The sequence below is a fragment of the Dermochelys coriacea genome, chromosome 15 (assembly GCF_009764565.3).
Source record: "Dermochelys coriacea isolate rDerCor1 chromosome 15, rDerCor1.pri.v4, whole genome shotgun sequence".
Taxonomy (NCBI): Eukaryota; Metazoa; Chordata; order Testudines; family Dermochelyidae; genus Dermochelys; species Dermochelys coriacea.
In genome coordinates, this window is record NC_050082.1 from 13,304,174 (window position 1) to 13,322,065 (window position 17,892).

The 17,892-nt window shown below is 52.0% G+C and overlaps 2 protein-coding genes across 7 annotated transcripts in view; both read left to right on the plus strand.

Moving 5' to 3' along the window:
* The window catches only part of LOC119843929 (immunoglobulin lambda-1 light chain-like), a 258,916-nt gene that overhangs the window by 33,179 nt on the left and 207,845 nt on the right, over positions 1-17,892 (plus strand). Inside the window, exons 1-2 of one of the 3 annotated variants that reach the window (XM_043497746.1) lie at positions 3,365-3,491; positions 3,636-3,940. The exons of 1 other annotated variant lie outside the window; for it this stretch is intronic. In XM_043497746.1, coding sequence (XP_043353681.1) covers positions 3,446-3,491; positions 3,636-3,940 — 351 coding nt within the window. In that variant the 5' untranslated portion in view covers positions 3,365-3,445. Of the gene's footprint in view, positions 1-3,364; positions 3,492-3,635; positions 3,941-17,578; positions 17,883-17,892 lie in introns of those variants that run through there. One more of the 3 variants, XM_043497745.1, reaches the window with a different exon arrangement.
* The window catches only part of LOC119843930 (immunoglobulin lambda-1 light chain-like), a 236,188-nt gene that overhangs the window by 18,289 nt on the left and 200,007 nt on the right, over positions 1-17,892 (plus strand). The window contains exons 1-2 of one of the 4 annotated variants that reach the window (XM_043497761.1): positions 13,351-13,418; positions 13,562-13,862. The exons of the other annotated variants lie outside the window; for them this stretch is intronic. Coding sequence (XP_043353696.1) covers positions 13,373-13,418; positions 13,562-13,862 — 347 coding nt within the window. The 5' untranslated portion in view covers positions 13,351-13,372. Of the gene's footprint in view, positions 1-13,350; positions 13,419-13,561; positions 13,863-17,892 lie in introns of those variants that run through there. 4 annotated transcript variants of the gene reach the window in all.

A 17,892-nucleotide genomic window follows, 5' to 3' on the forward strand; every position in this document is an offset into this window, starting at 1 on the left:
CAGGGCCTTCTGATGCTCCATGCTAACAGGGAAAAGCTGGAAACATTCTGCCTTCTTATCACCTCGATAAGGCACCAGGAAAGCTTCTAGAGCTCCCAGCACGTGGTGCATGGGACAGAAGCTTCCTAGGGTGTTTGGGAGCCTTGTCAAGAGGGAAGAGGAAGAGTGGGGAGCAGTAGCTGGCAGTGATCAGGGGAGCGCTGGGGCTTTGAGAGAGAATTGGAGGGTTCCAGCCACAAACCCCGTTTACCTCAGGTAGCCGAGCTCATCTGGATTCCCCACCATGGCCTGGGCCCCTCTGCTCCTCACGCTGCTCACTGCCAGAGCCGCGGGTGTCCCCGAGCGTTTCACTGCTTCCATATCTGGTAACACCGTGTCCTTGACCATCTCCGGGCCCTAGCAGAGGATGATGCAGGTTATTACTGTGTTGCTTGACCCAATGATGCGATCGGATGAGGAACAGAGAAAAACACCCCATAGGTTGTGACGGGCTGGCCAATGTGTCTTACATATAAAACTCTTGTTAATTCACCCGAGAATATTTGCCTCTTTCACAAGGGCTGATATTCAATTTGTGATCCACTATAACCCCCAGATCCTTTTCAGCAGTACTATTGCCTAGCCCATTGTTCCCTAGAGAGAGTGGGCATCGCAGACTGTGAAGGGACAGAGGAATCAGGGTGATGGAGAATCCTAGGCAAGAAAGTCCCCATGACTGGCTGCCTTCTGGGCTAGGGGATAGAATCCACATGGGGCTGTCTTTGCAGATATTTTCATGTGTTGCATCTGCTGGATGAAAGTGTCTCCACTCTCAAAACTGAGGGACCCTAAGCAAGCCCTGAAGCTCTGGGACAATATGTGGAAGTCAAGATTACAGGAATGGACAGATTCAGCCTCTGCTCTACCCAAAGATCAGAAGTTTTAATAAACCCCTTGTGACCGGGGTCCCAGAGGAGCCACTCTGAGGTTACTCAATTAGGATAAACTGCAAAGACTGGGGCAGACAATCTCCAAAGTCGGTGGTCTTTCCAGTACTTAGATCCACCAAACTAGCCTCAAAACAGCTTCTATAATACCTTACAGGTTACCCAGAAGCCAAAACAGAGTTCTCTTAAAGCAACCCAGCCTTAGGTCTCCACCCAGACATTCAAGTCAAATTTGATGAGGATTACTGAAAATCTTATTCATCATATAAGAAAGTTCTACCAATCTGAAGGGATCGGACACATTACCTCCCAGGTTAATGAAAGTTTCAGATCTTACCCCAATACAGCTTACAGCCAATTCTTATTAACTTAATTAAAATGTATTTCAAAAGAAAAGAGAGAGAGTATTGGTTAAAAGACCAGTATGCATAGAGACATGAGTGCAGTTCTGAGATCAGTTTTATAGTAGAGATGGTGAGCTTTGTAGTTGCAAAGAGTTCTTTCAGAATTAGTCCATAGGTTATATAGTCCCATGTTCATATTCAGGGTGATCCAGGTGGGACTGGAGATCTCAGTCTTACGACTCAAGCTTCTTCTGCGTAATGCATCAAGCAGATCTGAGATGAAAGGATCAGGCCCAAGAGTCTTTTTATGCAGTTTTCTAGCAGACTCTTGATGATATAGTCCTTGGTGAACAATAGGCTTTTGAAGTAACCTTCTATTTCCTAAGCATCACTGGTAATTACTGTATGGGTTAACATAAGGTAATTTATCCATTAAGCAGTGTATCACAAACTTTGAAGAGACATATAGACAATGACATCATTTCAACCAAGGTTCACCTAAATGTTAATATTCCTTTTTGATATCTGAATCAATAGCCATAGTAATAGACAGGAACTGTCTGTTTACATGGCTAATATCTAACAAGATATAAGTAAACACACACAATTAGTATCACCTCTAATTCTCTAACAATACAGAATTGCATTTCAAAGTTCTAGCCCATCTAACATGGAATGGCCCTAATTACCATGTACATACTTTTCTAAATGTTTCTAAAGGTTGACTCTGGGTCATTTAGCCTGCGAGATGCTTAATCTTTTCTGACCATGTGTCACACCCCCTTTCCTTAGAATTGTGTAATGAGACCTGCCTCCTATTCACAACCACATGGTCCATGGTGACTTCCATGGACAATCACATCACATGCTCCTGGCAGCACCATCACCTGCTTACATGGATACCAGCACTGGGAAAAGAGCTCAGGTATTGTTAGCCTCCTCTGATACAGTTTAGCAGCAGGACAGCAGGGGAGGAGCCAGGACCATGTGACCAAACCGCTCTCTGCAGAACACCAGCTCATGCCCCACAGACCGGGAATCAGTGGGAACCCTGTGTGGTGGGCGGATCCCTGAGCTTGTCCCCAGCCCGAACACAGAAATCTACACAGCAATGAAACAGCCTCACAGCCTGAGCTTGGTGAGCTTGAGTTGGCTGGCATGGGGCAACCGCGGGGTTTTCTTTGCTGTGCACACATACCCACAATGAGCCGATGGGAGAACCAGAAATTCGGACTTGGGACCATGCAGGTTTGGAACTCCCTTTGGAGTCTCTGGGACCTGTAAAAAGAAAAGGAGTACTTGTGGCACCTTAGAGACAAACAAATTTGTTAGTCTCTAAGGTGCCACAAGTACTTCTTTTCTTTTTGCGAATACAGACTAACACGGCTGCTACTCTGAAATCTGGGACCTGTGTCCCTGTCACTGATAGGATAATCCAGCCTCAGGAGTTCCTGGCTCCCAAACCTGTGCTTACTCCTCCAGACCATGCAATAATCAACTTGGGGATTTGTTCATGCCACTAGATAAAACTGGATGGCAAAGAGAGCTGAAGATAGAGGTCTGTAAAGCACCTGGCACAATGGAATCATGGTCCTGTCTAGGTCTCTGGGTTACACTGTAACACACATTAGAATAATCTGGCATAATTTCATTAACCTCTGGAGAACGGAGTTCAAAGTGTAACCAATGTCAAAGTGAAAATCCATTTGGTGGTTTCACTAGTGTCCCTTGTTATACCCAGTACAAATGACTGGAAATCTTGACACAACAGAGGCTCATGACTGGAAGAACAAAAAGTTGCTGGTAAAACTGGGCAGAGGTTTGTGGCGAGAACAACAGAGGCCTCAGAAGACAGGATTGCAATGGGAGAAGCAGGTCCTGAACATCCCCACGATGTGTCTTTGTGTAGCCAGAGTGATCAGAGCGCGCAGGGTTATCTGGAGAGCAGAGAGCGGGACTCTGCCTGCTCTGTGTGCTTAGCCCATTGGAACAACCTCCCTTGGGTTGGCTCAGCCCCTTTATGACAGAGCTAGGACTGGAGAGGCAGGAGCCTTGGAGTGAGCCATAGATTTGCATGAAGGGGCCGTTCTCACGCTCTGGGGGTTTAAGAGAGAATCGCAGGGTTCCAGCCAGAGACCCGTTTGCCTCAGGAAGCCGAGCTTGTCTGGATCCACCATGGCCTGGGCCCCTCTGCTCCTCACACTGCTCACTTACTGTATTGGTAAGGGGGGGTTGATCTGGTCAATGAAGCAAAATAAGAATTTATAACAAGCTGTCGCGCTGCTCTCTCTGCAGGCAGCGCTGAGAATGGCGGTTCTGCTCCGTGCTAGGGGGAGTTCTGATTATCTTGTTTCCCATGTTTCAGGTTTCAGTTCCCAGCAGCTCCAGTCACTGAAGGCATCCGAGTTAGTGTCTCCTGGAGGGACCGTGACCCTCTCCTGCAGCCTGAGCAGTGGGGCCCTCACTGATCACAACCACCCGTTCTGGGTTCAACAGAGACTGGGGAATGTTCCTTGGCTGATCATGTACAGCACAAGTACCAGACCCTTGGGGATCCCAGGGCGCTTTACTGGCTCCAGATCCGGTAACACCATGTCCTTGACCATCACGGGGGCCCTGGCAGAGGATGATGCTGATTATTACTGCTCTATGTGGACTGGAAGTGCTCATCACAGCGATACAGTCAGATGGGTTTCAGAGTAGCAGCCGTGTTAGTCTGTATTCACAAAAAGAAAAGGAGTACTTGTGGCACCTTAGAGACTAACAAATTTATTTGAGCATAAGCTTTCGTGAGCTACAGCTCACTTCATCGGATGCATTTACAGTCAGATGGGGAAGTGATACAAAAACCTCCCTCCCTACCTGTGCCCTGCTGGGAGATGTGCTGGCTGCAGAGCCCAGGGTATGAACAGAGGAAATCAGAGAGCTGAGCATCGCTCCCTGTGAAATCCAGCTCCTCCTGCTCTGCGCAGGGGACAGCACTCTCCCCACCCTCCGGATACACTGTGCAGGGGGACGACTGGTGCCTCTTACACTGACTGTGGGTCTGCTCCTGCTAGAACAGGGCAAAGCTTGCTGGGCACGTCAGTGTTGCTGCTCCTGGCTCAGAACCGGAGAGGGCATCAGAGACTTGCTTGTATGAAGAGGAGAAAGATATTGACTGACACCCCTGTAAGGCCAGCTTCAGCCAACATCCAGCTGACATCCACTGCAGTCACTGGGAGCCCTTCCATTCACTGCACTGATATTGGGTTGGGCTCTTAATTTTGCACTGGGAATCACAATAGCAAAGACAAGTTTCACGGGCATAGAGTGGGTGGCAGTTTCTCTCCTTACAAACATCCCCAGGATGTCACAGAAACACAGCCTGGGCGAACTGGGGCCTCCCTCATGAGACTGACATGCAGAACGGGTGTGGAAATAAATCCTGGACAGGATTCTCCATTGGTGTCAATGAGTGAAGCTACTCTGACTGCAGCTGAGCTCGAGTGATGCACACAGCTTGGCATGTGACCCATTGTGCCGGCTGCCGTTGTCAATGGATTAGATGTTGGTTTCTGCCCACCCCTCCTCTCCGGTGCAGACATCTGTAAAACCTGAGCCCACAGCCCGAAATTACAATGAGAAATAATGAAAAACATAATGAGCTGCCCTTGTAACGCTGGAGACTATAATCCCATCCATTGGCTGACAGGCATTGGTATGATCCCTGCATCCTGCTCCCACAGCCCCCTCCCCAACAGCCCATGGCCGGGGCTTTGCAGCATTGCTGGGAGACGATTCCCATGTTCGTTATTGTGATGCGCTCAAACACCCTCTTGGAGAACGGAAATGTGTTCAGCCCAGGGTTGTTGTCTCATTGTTTCCTTGTGCTCCTCCATCTATCTGTCTGTCTGTCTGTCCATCTTTTGCACACTGTGTAAGCTTTTTGGGGCAAGGATCCTTGCTGTGTTTTGGATTTGGACGGCACCTGGCATAATGGGGCCTGGTCCATGATGGGGGCGCTGGGTGCTACCGCAACACAGCTCATCGATAACGATCACGACAGAAAGGGCCTCCCTCTTACAGCAGTTTCCTGAGTAGCTCTTCTCCAGGGCCACTGACAGAGCCCCAGGAGCGCAGCCCGAGTGCTCGGGGCCGAGCCTGTGATGTCCCCTCAAAGGGAAAGTATGTGCTCAGTTACTGTATCTGTCCTTTGGCCAGAAGAGGTCACTAGAGCTGCACAATTTGAAATCCCCTGGTTACTGCTCGGTTTGTTAGCCCGGGTTGGCTCCCCCCGGCTGGATAGCAGGGTGGAGTGTGCAGTGGGTCAGGATTGACTCTGAAACCCGGCTGACATTCCTGAAACCACCAGGGAGTGACGATGATACACTGGAGTTAGAACCTGGCATAGCAGTATCACACGCTCGGGCCAAATCCAGAAGTGATGCATTTGGGGGTGTAAGCCAGACTCTTGTATCCACACAAAGATCTTGGAAATACAGGGCAGGTGACTTTGTCACTGTAATGGGTGAGATGTGGCTTCTGTACCCCTATTATGTTCATCTACAGTGGTATCCAAATATTGCTGTATTTGTTATTTTCCTTCAACTGATCTTTTGTTCCTTCATCAGATCTTACATTTCCACATATAAATGCACAGAAATTAAATTAAAGTCAGTAACGTTCCCTCATTGTTTACACTGGAGGTGTAAATGAGATTAGAATTTGGCCCATTGGTTTTGGGGAAGGGCAATGCACTGGCCGGTGTGTGTACATACTGCAAATTCCATGTAATTTGGACTAACTGCTCCAAGGCCAAACTCTGATCCCTTAGGACCATATTCCAGCTGCAGGCTGTGAAGTGGAAAACACATTTCCCTTCCACACTCACATCAGCAAACAGCCTGTGGCCGTGTCTTCATTTCCCACTGGTCCCAGAGCTTCCAAGCACCGTCCCAGTCCTTCCCCGCACAGCAAGGTGGGAACGGACTGCAGCTGCAGCTTGAATCTCTAGACCGTACAAGTAATCCAGGGAAATAAGTGGACTCTGTGCAATATAAAAAATCACTTCTCACACCTGTGCAGAGTTCTCCTTTGTATGGTGAACGAGCAGCCCGTGTTCTACACTCACCAGTGCTGGGTGTCCGTTACTAAGATAAAGACACTTATCCTTTATGGCCCTTCTCCCCACTCCAAGTGGGAGTGGGGAGGTCAGGACAGCAGCAGCAGCCAGTGAGCAGGGGGCTGATTTGCATGAAGGGGCTGTTCTCCAGCTCTGGGGGTTTAAGAGAGAATCAGAGGGTCCCAACCACAGACCATTTGCCTCAGGAAGCCGAGCTCGTCGGGATTCCCCACCATGGCCTGGGCCCCTCTGCTCCTCGTGCTGCTCACGTACTGCTCAGGTAAGTGGGACCGTTTTGCTAATAACAATCCTCACCTTACATCACCTCTTTGATTCCAGCAGGGCCGGGGGGGGGGATAGGATTGCTCTGTATAAGTGCAGCAAGTGGGTGAACACCAGGGCGGGGCTGTGAGAAGCCGTTTAAGCTAAAGCACCATGCTGGCACAGGAACAACTGGGTATAAACTGGCCAGGAGAAAATGTAAACTGCAAATGAGACGGATTCAAACCATCAACTGAGGGAGGGTCTGAAACACCCTCCTAACAGGGACAAAGCACCTAACCCGTTTTAAGTTGGAGCTCGCTAAAGTAACGATTGGGATTACGTGACGGGATCGCCTGCGATAGCAGGGGCTGGAGTTGATGACCCAGGAGGCCCCTTCCAGCCCCGTGTGCCAGTCAGAGATGCAAACAGCTCGTCTAACAACTTCTCTCTTTTACTGGTTTTGTATCAGGATCCTTGGCCCAGTTTGTGCTGATTCAGCCGCCCTCAGCATCTGTGTCTCCTGGGCAAACGGTTATGATCTCCTGTGTAGGAGCAGCAGCAGCACCGGTAGCTACTATGTATCCTGGTTCCATCAGAAGCCTGGCAGTGCCCCAAAGCTAATTATATACAAGTGGAGCACCAGACCCTCTGGAATCTCCGACCGATTCTCCGGCTCTAAAGACACCTCTGCCAATGCTGCCTCCTTGACAATCTCTGGGGTCCAGGCTGAGGATGAGGCTGATTATTACTGTGCTTCGGATGACAGCAGCGACAATCCCACAGTGCTGCAGATCCATGGGGAACTGAAACCAAAACCTCCCCCAGCCGCTCATGTTCCACTGCTCTGGTCTCGCTGCATCTTCCCACTGCCTGAGGCCCTGCCGCGAAATGAACTGTCTCTCCCCCGTCATGGGAGTTACAATCCCAAATAAAGGGCAAGCTGTGAGGTAGCTTCTCTGTGTCTTGTTTGGGGGGAGTCATAGATTCATAGATACTAAGGTCAGAAGGGACCATTCTGATCATCTAGTCCGACCTCCTGCACAACGCAGGCCACAGAATCTCACCCCCCCACTCCTACGAAAAACCTCACCGAAAAACCTCCAGGGATGGAGGCCTGGGGATGCTGCCGCCTTGTGGAGACAGGCTTGCGGGCTTGCTTGTGGGGCGGCTGGGGAAGACCTTGGCCCTGTTGTGCTCCTGACCTCGGCTGGGGCCAGGAGACACATGTGCTCCCCTCCAGTCCCTGCTGTCCATGGGCATGTAGGGGGTGTGGCCTTTCCATTGCCGACCCCTCGCTGGCCATGTCTCCCGTGGGGCTGTGCAGTGCCGCTAGGCGACCCCAAGCTTAGCACTCCGGGGGCGCTAGATCTAGGCTGTGTCTAGCCCCTGCCCAGGTGCAGTGAGGAGAGTCCCATCCCCATCTTGTGCCTCTGCACTGAAACAGCCAGGGAATGACTCTGGGTACATGAGATAGATGTATACATGGGGAGAGAGAGTAGAGTGGGGTGGGAGGAGGAACAGGGAAAAGGGAAGGGGCTGGGGGATGATTGTGGCAGGGACTGAGGTTTCTTTCCATGTGTAGATTTCCAGAAAGCCCCTTCTGTGTGAATTCCCAGGTGGGCAGACCCTGGGGAGGAAGAGTCGGGATGGCATCCCCCATGACAGGGTGGGGTGTCTCTGTCATAGAGGATTGTACCAGGTGCCAGTGTAGCCCCATGGGCGCTGTTAATGCCCAGGGATTGAACAAAAGATTGCACAGCACAGAATGCCCAAGTGTAAAATGTTCTCAACAGCCAGGACACCAGTGATATGTTTTCTGCTCGGGGGAGTAACTAGGATGAATCCTACAGAGAATACCACTGACCTGACCCCTACCTTGGAGGGACGCCCTCCTGCTGTAGGAGGGCAGATCTAATCTGCAAAGTGATGTGGGGAGAATAAATCATTGGAGAGCAGAGGACATCAGGAGAGACTCGGTACTAATACATGGAAAGCCTTATCCTGGGTGAGGACATGACTGCCAAAGATACCAAATGGAGCAGGGCTGTAAGCAGGAAGTTCTAGCCATCAGAATGAAGTGCGTTCATTTTTTTTATCCCTTATGCTGTCCCAGCAGTGACCCCCCAGACGGTGTGGGATTGGGTGTGGGAATTAGGAGGGGAGGTGGCCCCAGAGAGATCCCTTTTGTAAGAAAGCAGCTCAGGTGATGAAGCCATTGGAGAACCACAGAGCTAGGAGATGAACAATGAGAATATACCAGTGACCGCTAGGGCTCATCCTTGCCCACAGTTTTGCCAGCTGTTCTGAGGCTGCTTGGGACAGACAATGTCTGGTGCACTCTGCAAACCCTGCAGGGGGATTTCCCTCACTGCTGACTGTAACCGATTATTCTCTCAGTGGAATGGCCCATCTGTACTGTAGTTTTACAACCATCTCAGTGTCAAAGGCAAAGAAGGAGCTGTGGGAAATGTGGGAGGACCGTGGGTCAATGCGGTACCTTGGGAGCCCCAGGGTAGTGTGGTTTGACCACTGGGCTGCACACAAGCCGTGGTACATCTCCACTGCAACGTGATAAGGCAGAGAAGAAGGCCTCATCGAGTGTATTTCAACTGCAAGGAAAGAGCAGGTAACACAGTGTTGCTGAGACACAAGTGGAGAGCTGTATCTGTGGAGGTCAGTAGATGAAGATGGGCTGGGATTGCTGCTGCCCAGCTGTGCTGATGAGCTCCCTGGGGACTGAGGTCCCACAGAAGGTGCAGCAATGGAAAGAGCAAACCCCTGCCGCTCTCTGCTGCTTCCATTCCCAGGGCTCCGCTGGTCTAATGACTGTACATCAGCTCCCTGAGGCTAGAGCCTCACAGTCGAGGCTTCTGGCCCTGGAGACGGGAAAGTCCCAAGTTGCTGGTTTTGTCTTCAGCCCTCAGGGGAGCTGGGTGGTGGGGAAGGAAGATACATAAAACCTGCTTTATCCACCAGCAGGACCCATGTGAACAAGGGCTGATCTGGGATCATTTGACGACAAAGGCTGAATAGATTAAAAGGGTCCTTCCATCTGTGAGTGCACGCTGGCCTTAAACATGAATAGCAGCTCTGAGCATGTCTGCAACTCCAGGTCTTTTCCCTCCTGTACGGAAAGGAACGGGAGTATTCTGGGGGGACCGGACGCCTGAGGCTTGCAAACAGATTGCCCTGAACTAGGGATCAGAGCATCACATGGTCTGTAAAAGCTGCAGCTACTTTATCCCTTTGGTCAGTTTTCAGGATTCATTTCGCAGGGCATGGGCATGACGGTGCTCTGCAAAGTAAGAGCTGGGAAATGAATCAACTGCTGGTTCCCCCTCTTCAGCTTTAAATCACTTACAAAACCAGCAGGGAGGAGCTGGAGACAGCTCAGCCAGTGAGCAGGGAGCAGATCAGCATGAGGGGCCGTTCTCCAGCGCTGGGGGTTTAAGAGAGAATCGGAAGGTTTCCAGCAAAGACTCGTTTGCCTCAGGGAGCCGAGCTCGTCTGGATTCCCACCATGGCCTGGGCCCCTCTGCTCCTCGCACTGCTCATGTACTGCATGTGTAAGAAAGGTTTATTTGCTGGGGGAATTTTCCACAAAGATTATCTCCTCTCCCTCAACCCCGGTCTACCTGCGGGATGTCTCTGGGGACACTCAGGAATAGCTGTCCTGAGCTGATTTCTAATATTGTTTCAGGTCCCAGTTCCCAACAACTCCTTGCCCTGAAGTCCTCAGAGTCGGTGTCTCCTGGAGGGGCTGTGACCCTCTCCTGCAGCTTGAGCAGTGGAGCCATCACTGAGAACAGCCACCCACACTGGGTTCAACAGAGACCGGGGAATGTTCCCCGGCGGCTGATATATGGCACAAGTGCCAGACCTGCTGGTGTCCCAGAGCGTTTCACGGCTTCCATGTCCGGTAACACCATGTCCTTGACCATCTCCGGGGCCCTAGCTGAGGATGATGCTGGTTATTACTGTGCTGCATGGAGTGGGGGAGCTCAACACAATGGTGCGATCAGATGAGGAACTGAGACAAAACTGCCAGAGGCTGTGACAGGCTGGCAAACGCGCTGGCTGCAGGGCACGGTGCCCAGCTGGAGGAAAGCAGAGAGCTGGTTGCGTTGTTCAGGGAAGAGCTTTTCCCTACTTCCCCCTCGCTCCCCTGCAGGCAGACCCCCTCCCCACATTCCTCTGGGGATTTGTCTCTTTTTGCTTATTTTATTTGACTTTTCTCTAGCCCCTCCCCCAAGGCATGGCTCCAGCCTTCCCCCTGGTCCTTGCTATTGATAATCGGAGCAGCTTCTCCCCCCTTCTCGCAAGGCTGGTCTTGGGTTCTTTGTTGCAATGCCTGGTGCCTCCCCCCAAGGTGACTCCTCTCTGCCTGGGACACGAGGGGGCTGTCCTTTGGGAAAGTGACTAACCCTACTCCTCTTAACCGGGAGTGGGACCCAGTATGCAAAGAACAAAACACAATAATACAAACCCCAACACATGAAAGGTAGCACCCAAAAGTAACAATGTAACTAAGGGGACTTTACTGGGACAGGGAACAGAGGCTCAAGGGAAGGAAAGGGTTGAAGTTAACTGATACATGCTAAAGCAGTAATGATACAACCAGATCTCCACCTCCCCCTGTTCACAACTGTACCACAACCCCCAGCACAGACAGAAGGTCTAGGCTGATTCTGGAGATGGGTGTAGCAGTTCTGCAAACACTGGCCAGTTAACAAACACCCTCTCATAGTGTTTTCACCCCTGGTAGGGAAGGGTCCTCTCCTGGGTCCTTGGCCCGATCCTGGGAGGGTCTCGGCTGGCTGTAAGTAGCAGGCACAAGGTTGTTTATCTGCCTCCCTGGATGCTGGTCTCTGCAGGGCTGGAACTGTCTGGCCATGTGCTGGCTCCACAGCCGTACAAAGACCCCCATGTGGGAGTGGGAGTAACCCGAGGATATCTCGGCTGTTCTGCGTCTCTCTCAGCTCCAAACCCAAACAGCCAAAGTGGAACTCAGGGCATGTCTACAGGGCCCTGCGCTCAGACACCTGGGGTGTGAACAGCAGAGCCCACCAAGGTGCTGCGCTGTGACTGCCCTGCGCTGACACTGTCGGCATGAACTTACAGGCCCTGCGTTGGCACTACTGTCGTTCTCTGAAGCCAAGGGAGGGGGTGGGCTTCAGCGCCTGAGCTCCAGCCTGAGCCACGACTTCAAAGCGCTGTCTACACAGCTATTTTGAGAGTGCTAGGGCAACCCCGGCACCTAATCCATTGACCTGGGCTGGGAGGCTTGCTCCTAATCACTCAAAATGCCATGTGGACATACCCCTAGCGGGTCAGTCCAGTGTTCCAGGAGCTGGCAAACCCCAAAGGGAGTTACACGTCCATTTTCAGCAAGGAAATGTTCCCTCTCCAGGGAACCTGGGCATCTGTAAGAGCCACATTGCTCAAAGCAGATACAAAACGGGGACCATGAAATCATTGCACAGGGCTGACTTTGTCATCTCCCGGGGAAATTAAATGAGTGGAGGAGGGGGCAGAGTGAGCTAAGCAGAGATAGGCAGAGCAGGAGTCTCCTGTGATGGAGAATCCCACTGGATAAATGCTCACAACTGGCTGCATGCTGGGTGAAAGGGGAGGGGTCCACACAGGGCAGTATTTGCAGATATTTGTATTCGTTGCATCTACTGGACGAAGACGTCTCCACTCAGGACCTGACCAGCCAGTCAGTTGCAATTCTCTTTCCTTCCTCCAGGACCTGCCAACCCATCACTGATGGGATAATCCATCCACAGAAGTTCCTGGCTCCAACATCTGTTCTAAATCCTCCAGGCCAGGCTGCTTCCATTAAGAAACTTGTGGGTCTCTTCATGCTACTGCTGGGAAAACTAAGTTGCACAGAGCACTGTTTTTGTACAGCACCTGGCACAATGCAGCCACAATCCTGATCAGAGCCTCTGGATGTCACTGTAATACACACATCAATAATCTGACATTTTGTCTTTCACTCCTGGAGACACGGGTTCAAATCCTGACTTAGGTCACAATTGAAAACCTGTTTGGTGATTCTACCGGTGTCCCCAGTTAGGCCCAATACAAAGTGAGCACAGGGTTAGAAATGAGGGGAAATCTGGCCCTGAGAGAGGCTCAGGGCTGTTGGAGCAGAGCTATTCCAGAACGGGGACGGTAAAACAGGGCAGAGGCCTGCGGCTGGGATAACTGATGCCTCCCAGGTCAGGACTGGAATGGGAGACCCTTGTCCGGAACAGCCCGACGCTGTGACTCGCTGCAGCCGGAGTGACCGGTGATGGAACGGAGCACAGAGCTCATTCCCAAGGGGCCCTGTGCCACGGGGCTGAACGGGTGACAGCGAGGGCTTCTCTGTGTGACATTTGCTGCATCTGGACAGGGCACTGTGTCCTAGTGAGCGGCTGTGAGTCACAGCTGGAACCAGGGGAATCCACCAGCTCCTCAGACAGGTGGGAGGCTCGTCACTTTCTACAGCAGGGTCCCCAGGAACCCCAAGAGCGCACAGAGGGGAACTTGGCCTGCTCTGTGCTCCCAGCCCAGTGAAACCACCTCCCTTGGGTTGGCTCAGCCCCTTGAGGACAGAGCTATAACGAGGGGGAGCCACTGAGTGAGGAACAGATTTGCATGAAGGGGCCAGTCTTCCGCTCTGGGGATTTAAGAGAGAATCGGAGGGTTCCTGGAAGAGAGACGTGATCCTCTGGATTCCCACCATGGCCTGGGCTCCTCTGCTCCTCGCGCTGCTCACTTACTGTATTGGTAAGGGGGGGTTGATCCGGTGAATGAAGCAAAATAAGAATTTATAACCAGCTGTCGCGCTGCTCTCTCTGCAGGCAGTGCTGAGAACTTCGGTTCTGCTCCGTGCTGGGGGAGTTCTGATCAGCTTGTTTCTCATGTTTCAGGTCTCAGTTCCCAGCAGCTCCAGTCGCTGAAGGCGTCTGAGTTAGTGGCTCCTGGAGGGACCGTGACCCTCTCCTGCAGCCTGAGCAGTGGGGCCCTCACTGATGGGAACTACCCGCTCTGGGTTCAACTGAGACTGGGGAATGTTCCTCGGCTGATCATGTACAGCACGAGTACCAGACCCTCGGGGATCCCAGGGCGTTTTACTGGCTCCAGATCCGGTAACACCATGTCCTTGACCATCACGGGGGCCCTGGTGGAGGATGATGCTGATTATTACTGCACTGTGTGGGCTGGGAGTGCTTATCACAGTGACACTGTCAGATGGGGAAGTGACACAAAAACCTTCCTCCCCACCTGTGCCCTGCTGGGAGCTGTGCTGGCTGCAGAGCCCAGGGTATGAGTGAGATCTATCAGAGAGCTGAGCATCACTCCCTGTAAAATCCAGTTCCTCCCACTCTGGACAGGGACAACGCTCTCCCCACCCTCCGGATACACTGTGCAGGGGGACAACTGGTGCCTCTTACACTGACCGTGGGTCTGCTCCTGCTAGAACAGGGCAAAGCTTGTTGGGCACGTCAGTGTCGCTGCTCCTGGCTCAGAGCCCGAGAGGGCATCGGACACGTAGATGAAGAGGAGAAAGAGATTTACTCACACCCCTGTAAGGCCAGCTCCAGCCTACACCCAGCGCAGTCTCTGTGAGCCGTTCCCTTGACTGCACGGACACCAGATTGGGCCCTTCATCTGTGCACTGTGGGTCACAGTGGCAAAGCCAAGTGTTCTGGGCACTGAGTGGGTGGCAGTTTCTCTCCTTACAAACATCCCCATGACACACAAACACAACCAGGGAACTGGGGCCTCCCTTCTGGGACTTACAATCAGAGTGGGACATCCATCTGAAAGGTTAAAATGGAATGAGGGTGGTTTATCCAGCTGAGAACGGACCCAGAGTGCCCAGTGCTGTGAATGTTTTATTATTTAGTTGATTCTTTCCCCCCATTGCAGGCACCTACAAAACCTACATTCTCAGCCCTAAATTATTGTGATAATGAATGAAATACACAATGAGCTGCCCAGGTAACCCCTGAGACTCTGATCCCATCCATCCATAGACAGACACCAGCATGACCCCTCCAGCCCGCCAGCCCCTTCCCCAGAAGCCTGGGGAAAACCCCGTGGCTGGGGCTTCACAGCATTGCTGGGAGATGATTCTCCTGTCGGAGAGGCTCCCATGTTCACAGTGGGGGCGACAACTCTCTGTTGAAGAATGGAAACATGTATAGACAAGGATTATTGTTTCCTTGTTTCCTTGTGCTCCCCTGGCATGGCCACCTGTCGGTGTGTGTCCACCTGGCGTCTCTTGTCTGCTGCACAGAGCGTGAGTTCTTTGGGTCAGGGTCCACCATGTTGTTCTGGGTTTGTACAGCGCCTGGCACAATGGGGTCCAGTTCATGCCAGAGGCTCTAAGGTGCTACCGCAATGCAGGTAATCAATAATAATGTTCATGGAATGAAGAGTCTCTCTCTTACTGCATTTCCTGCATAGCTCTTCCACACAGCCACTGACAGAGCCCCGGGAGCGCAGCCCCTGTGCTCTGGGCTGAGCCCGTAACGTCCCCCTGGGAGGAATCTCATGCAAAGGAAAAGGTTTTGCCCAGGTCACAGAGCTGTCATTTGGCCAGAAGAGGTCACTGGAGCTGCAGAAATCCCCTGGTTTCTGGTGGTTTCTGGTGGATAGTTTGCCAGGCCCGGCTCCCCTCTCAGCAGGGGTGTTGGAACAATATTTATAGTGGCGGTGCTGAGAGCCATTGAACCAAACTGTAAACCCTGCATATAACGGACACCCAGCAGCCCCCCCAGCACCCCTAGTTCCAGCACCTATGCCTCGCAGTCCACAGAACAGCACAGAGTTCAGTGGCTTTCAGTTGACTCTGAACACAGCTGACGGCTCTGCCAAGTCCGCAGTTCCCGTCATGGGGGAGGGAGACTGGAACCAGAGGCATGTGATAATATTACAGTGGAGTTACAGTTACCCAGCATCATTCCAGCTGGTTGCCATTCGCAGACAGACAGATGGACAGAGGGGAAACAGAAACAGAAAAGGAAAGAGAAGAAATAAGGAACAGGAGCTAGAAACTCCATCTGGGGCAGCTTCAGCTTCTGTGTGCACCATACCGATCTTCCTTCACCTCCACTTGGCCATCGCCCTGGACAGCAGCCAGAAAGGGGGGGCACCGGTTAGCAGAGTCCTGGTCACTCTTGGGGTCCTTTCTTCCATCATGAAGGAGGCCAGGCAGTGACTGATCCTGTAACTCCTCTCTGAGCTCTCTCTGGTTGGGGCTGGCTTTGTGACCCTCAGTGGCCTGGTCCCAGTCTGAACTTGGCTTTTACTCATTTAGGGGCAAATCTTCCCCCGGTACCCCAGACAGGTGCAGAAACAGGTCAGGCAGCAGAGCCTGAGAGGTCCTGCCACGTGGAGGTGGCAGGAGACAGGGACGCTATCCAGATGCATTCCCCATTCCCCCATGGGCCCTGCCTGGGCTTCTCCATGCCAACATGAGGTAGGGGCTGAAGCCGTTGGTTCCGTGGCTATGGAGATCCACATTCAATTGCCCCAGGCAGGGGAGGGGCAATAGCTAGACAGGGGATTATGGGGCAGTTCTGCCCTTCTGTGGCAGGTGGGGGTGGGAAAGTGTCCATGCCCTCCCTGCCCACGGGCTGTTTGCTCAGGTTGTGCCCAGCAACTAGGGGTTTCCCATAACAGGAGCGAGCAAGCGACTGGGCTGCAGGGGTCTGTTCATGCCAGAGACACGCCTTGTAATGCACTTGCGGAAGGGGTCAGGCAGGAGCCACCTGTCCTGGATGCTGAGCCATGTGTGTTCTATACCCCCAACCAATTCTCCCACCTCTCTATTTTCCGTTGTGCTCCAACCCACCCCCTGCCCATTGTGGTGCTATGTACATGTGCCCAGGGAGCCCCAGAGCTCTTTGCCCTCTGCCCCACTGAGAAGGGGAGTGGGAGAGGCACATGGAGACCCCGTGAAGGCCAAATTACGGGAAGGAATCCTCAGCAACAACAGAACTCACACCCATGTCTGATTAAACAAACATGAGCACACTGTTTCACTGGGAAAACTTCCATCCCTTCCAGCCATCTTTGCAGTGTCTTTGTGGCCCTAGGGTAGGTGCTGTAAAAAATTTAAAGCAGAAAGTACTTTACACTGAAGGAACCTACACTGCCTGAAGTGGATACCAAATACCTGCACTTCCTTAATGAATAACTCAATATCAGTTTGAAAGGCTTTAAAGAGCAATGCAAACTTCTTGTATTGCTGAGAAGACAAACAGGGCTGGTAGCCCTGGATTGCGCTGCGCAGAGCCATAGCCATCAGACTTTTTATTAAATCATTGGGCTGTAGCACACAATGGTTTACTGTGCTAATGGGTGTTCTGGAGACCTGGATTCAAATCCTGGTTGCATTAGGACTTTCAATAGTACAACGAGGAACACTACCATAATCAGTTACTTCTTGTACGTGGCTGGACAAATATTAGGAATTCAGGGGTCTTTTTCCTTCTCTTCCTTAGATTTCTCCTCTTCTTCATTCTTCATGCTGCTGACTCTTGATCCTCAACTTCTTTTGAATTTTTTTTCTTCTTCTCTAGAACATGCTCTCCAGCCAATGAGCAGGGAGCAGATTTGCATGAAGGGGCCATTCTCCAGCTCTGGGGATTTAAGAGAGAATCAGAGGGTTGCAGCCAGAGACCCATTTGCCTCAGGAAGCCGAGCTCGTCTGGATTCCCCACCATGGCCTGGGCCACTCTGCTCCTCACGCTGCTCACGTACTGCATTGGTAAGGGTGGAGGCTGGGGTTTCTCTGAATGGATCCCAAGACCAGGGGCTGATCACTAACTGGACTTTGGGTTGAAATCCCTGGGACTCGCTCTCTGATTTGGGAAGAACATGTCTCAGACAAGAGAGGCAGGATGTGATTGGTTGGTTTTTGTCGCTCTCTCCAGGTTGGAGTTCCCAGAGTGCGCTGACTCAGACAAGCTCCACCATGGAAGTGAAACTGGGGGAGACGGCCAAGCTGCACTGCACGCTGCAAGGGGTGGAGTTCATTAGTAAAAACCACCCATCCTGGTATCAGCAGAGATTGGGGAAGGCCCCTCAGTTACTGATCTATGACTCTAGGAGCAGAGCCTCTGGGGTCCCCGAGCGTTTCTCTGGTGAGACATACGGTAACAGGGCGTCGTTAACCATCACTGGGGTCCAGGCTGAGGATGAGGCTGATTATCACTGTGCTGTGTGGATGGAGAGTGCTCCTCACAGT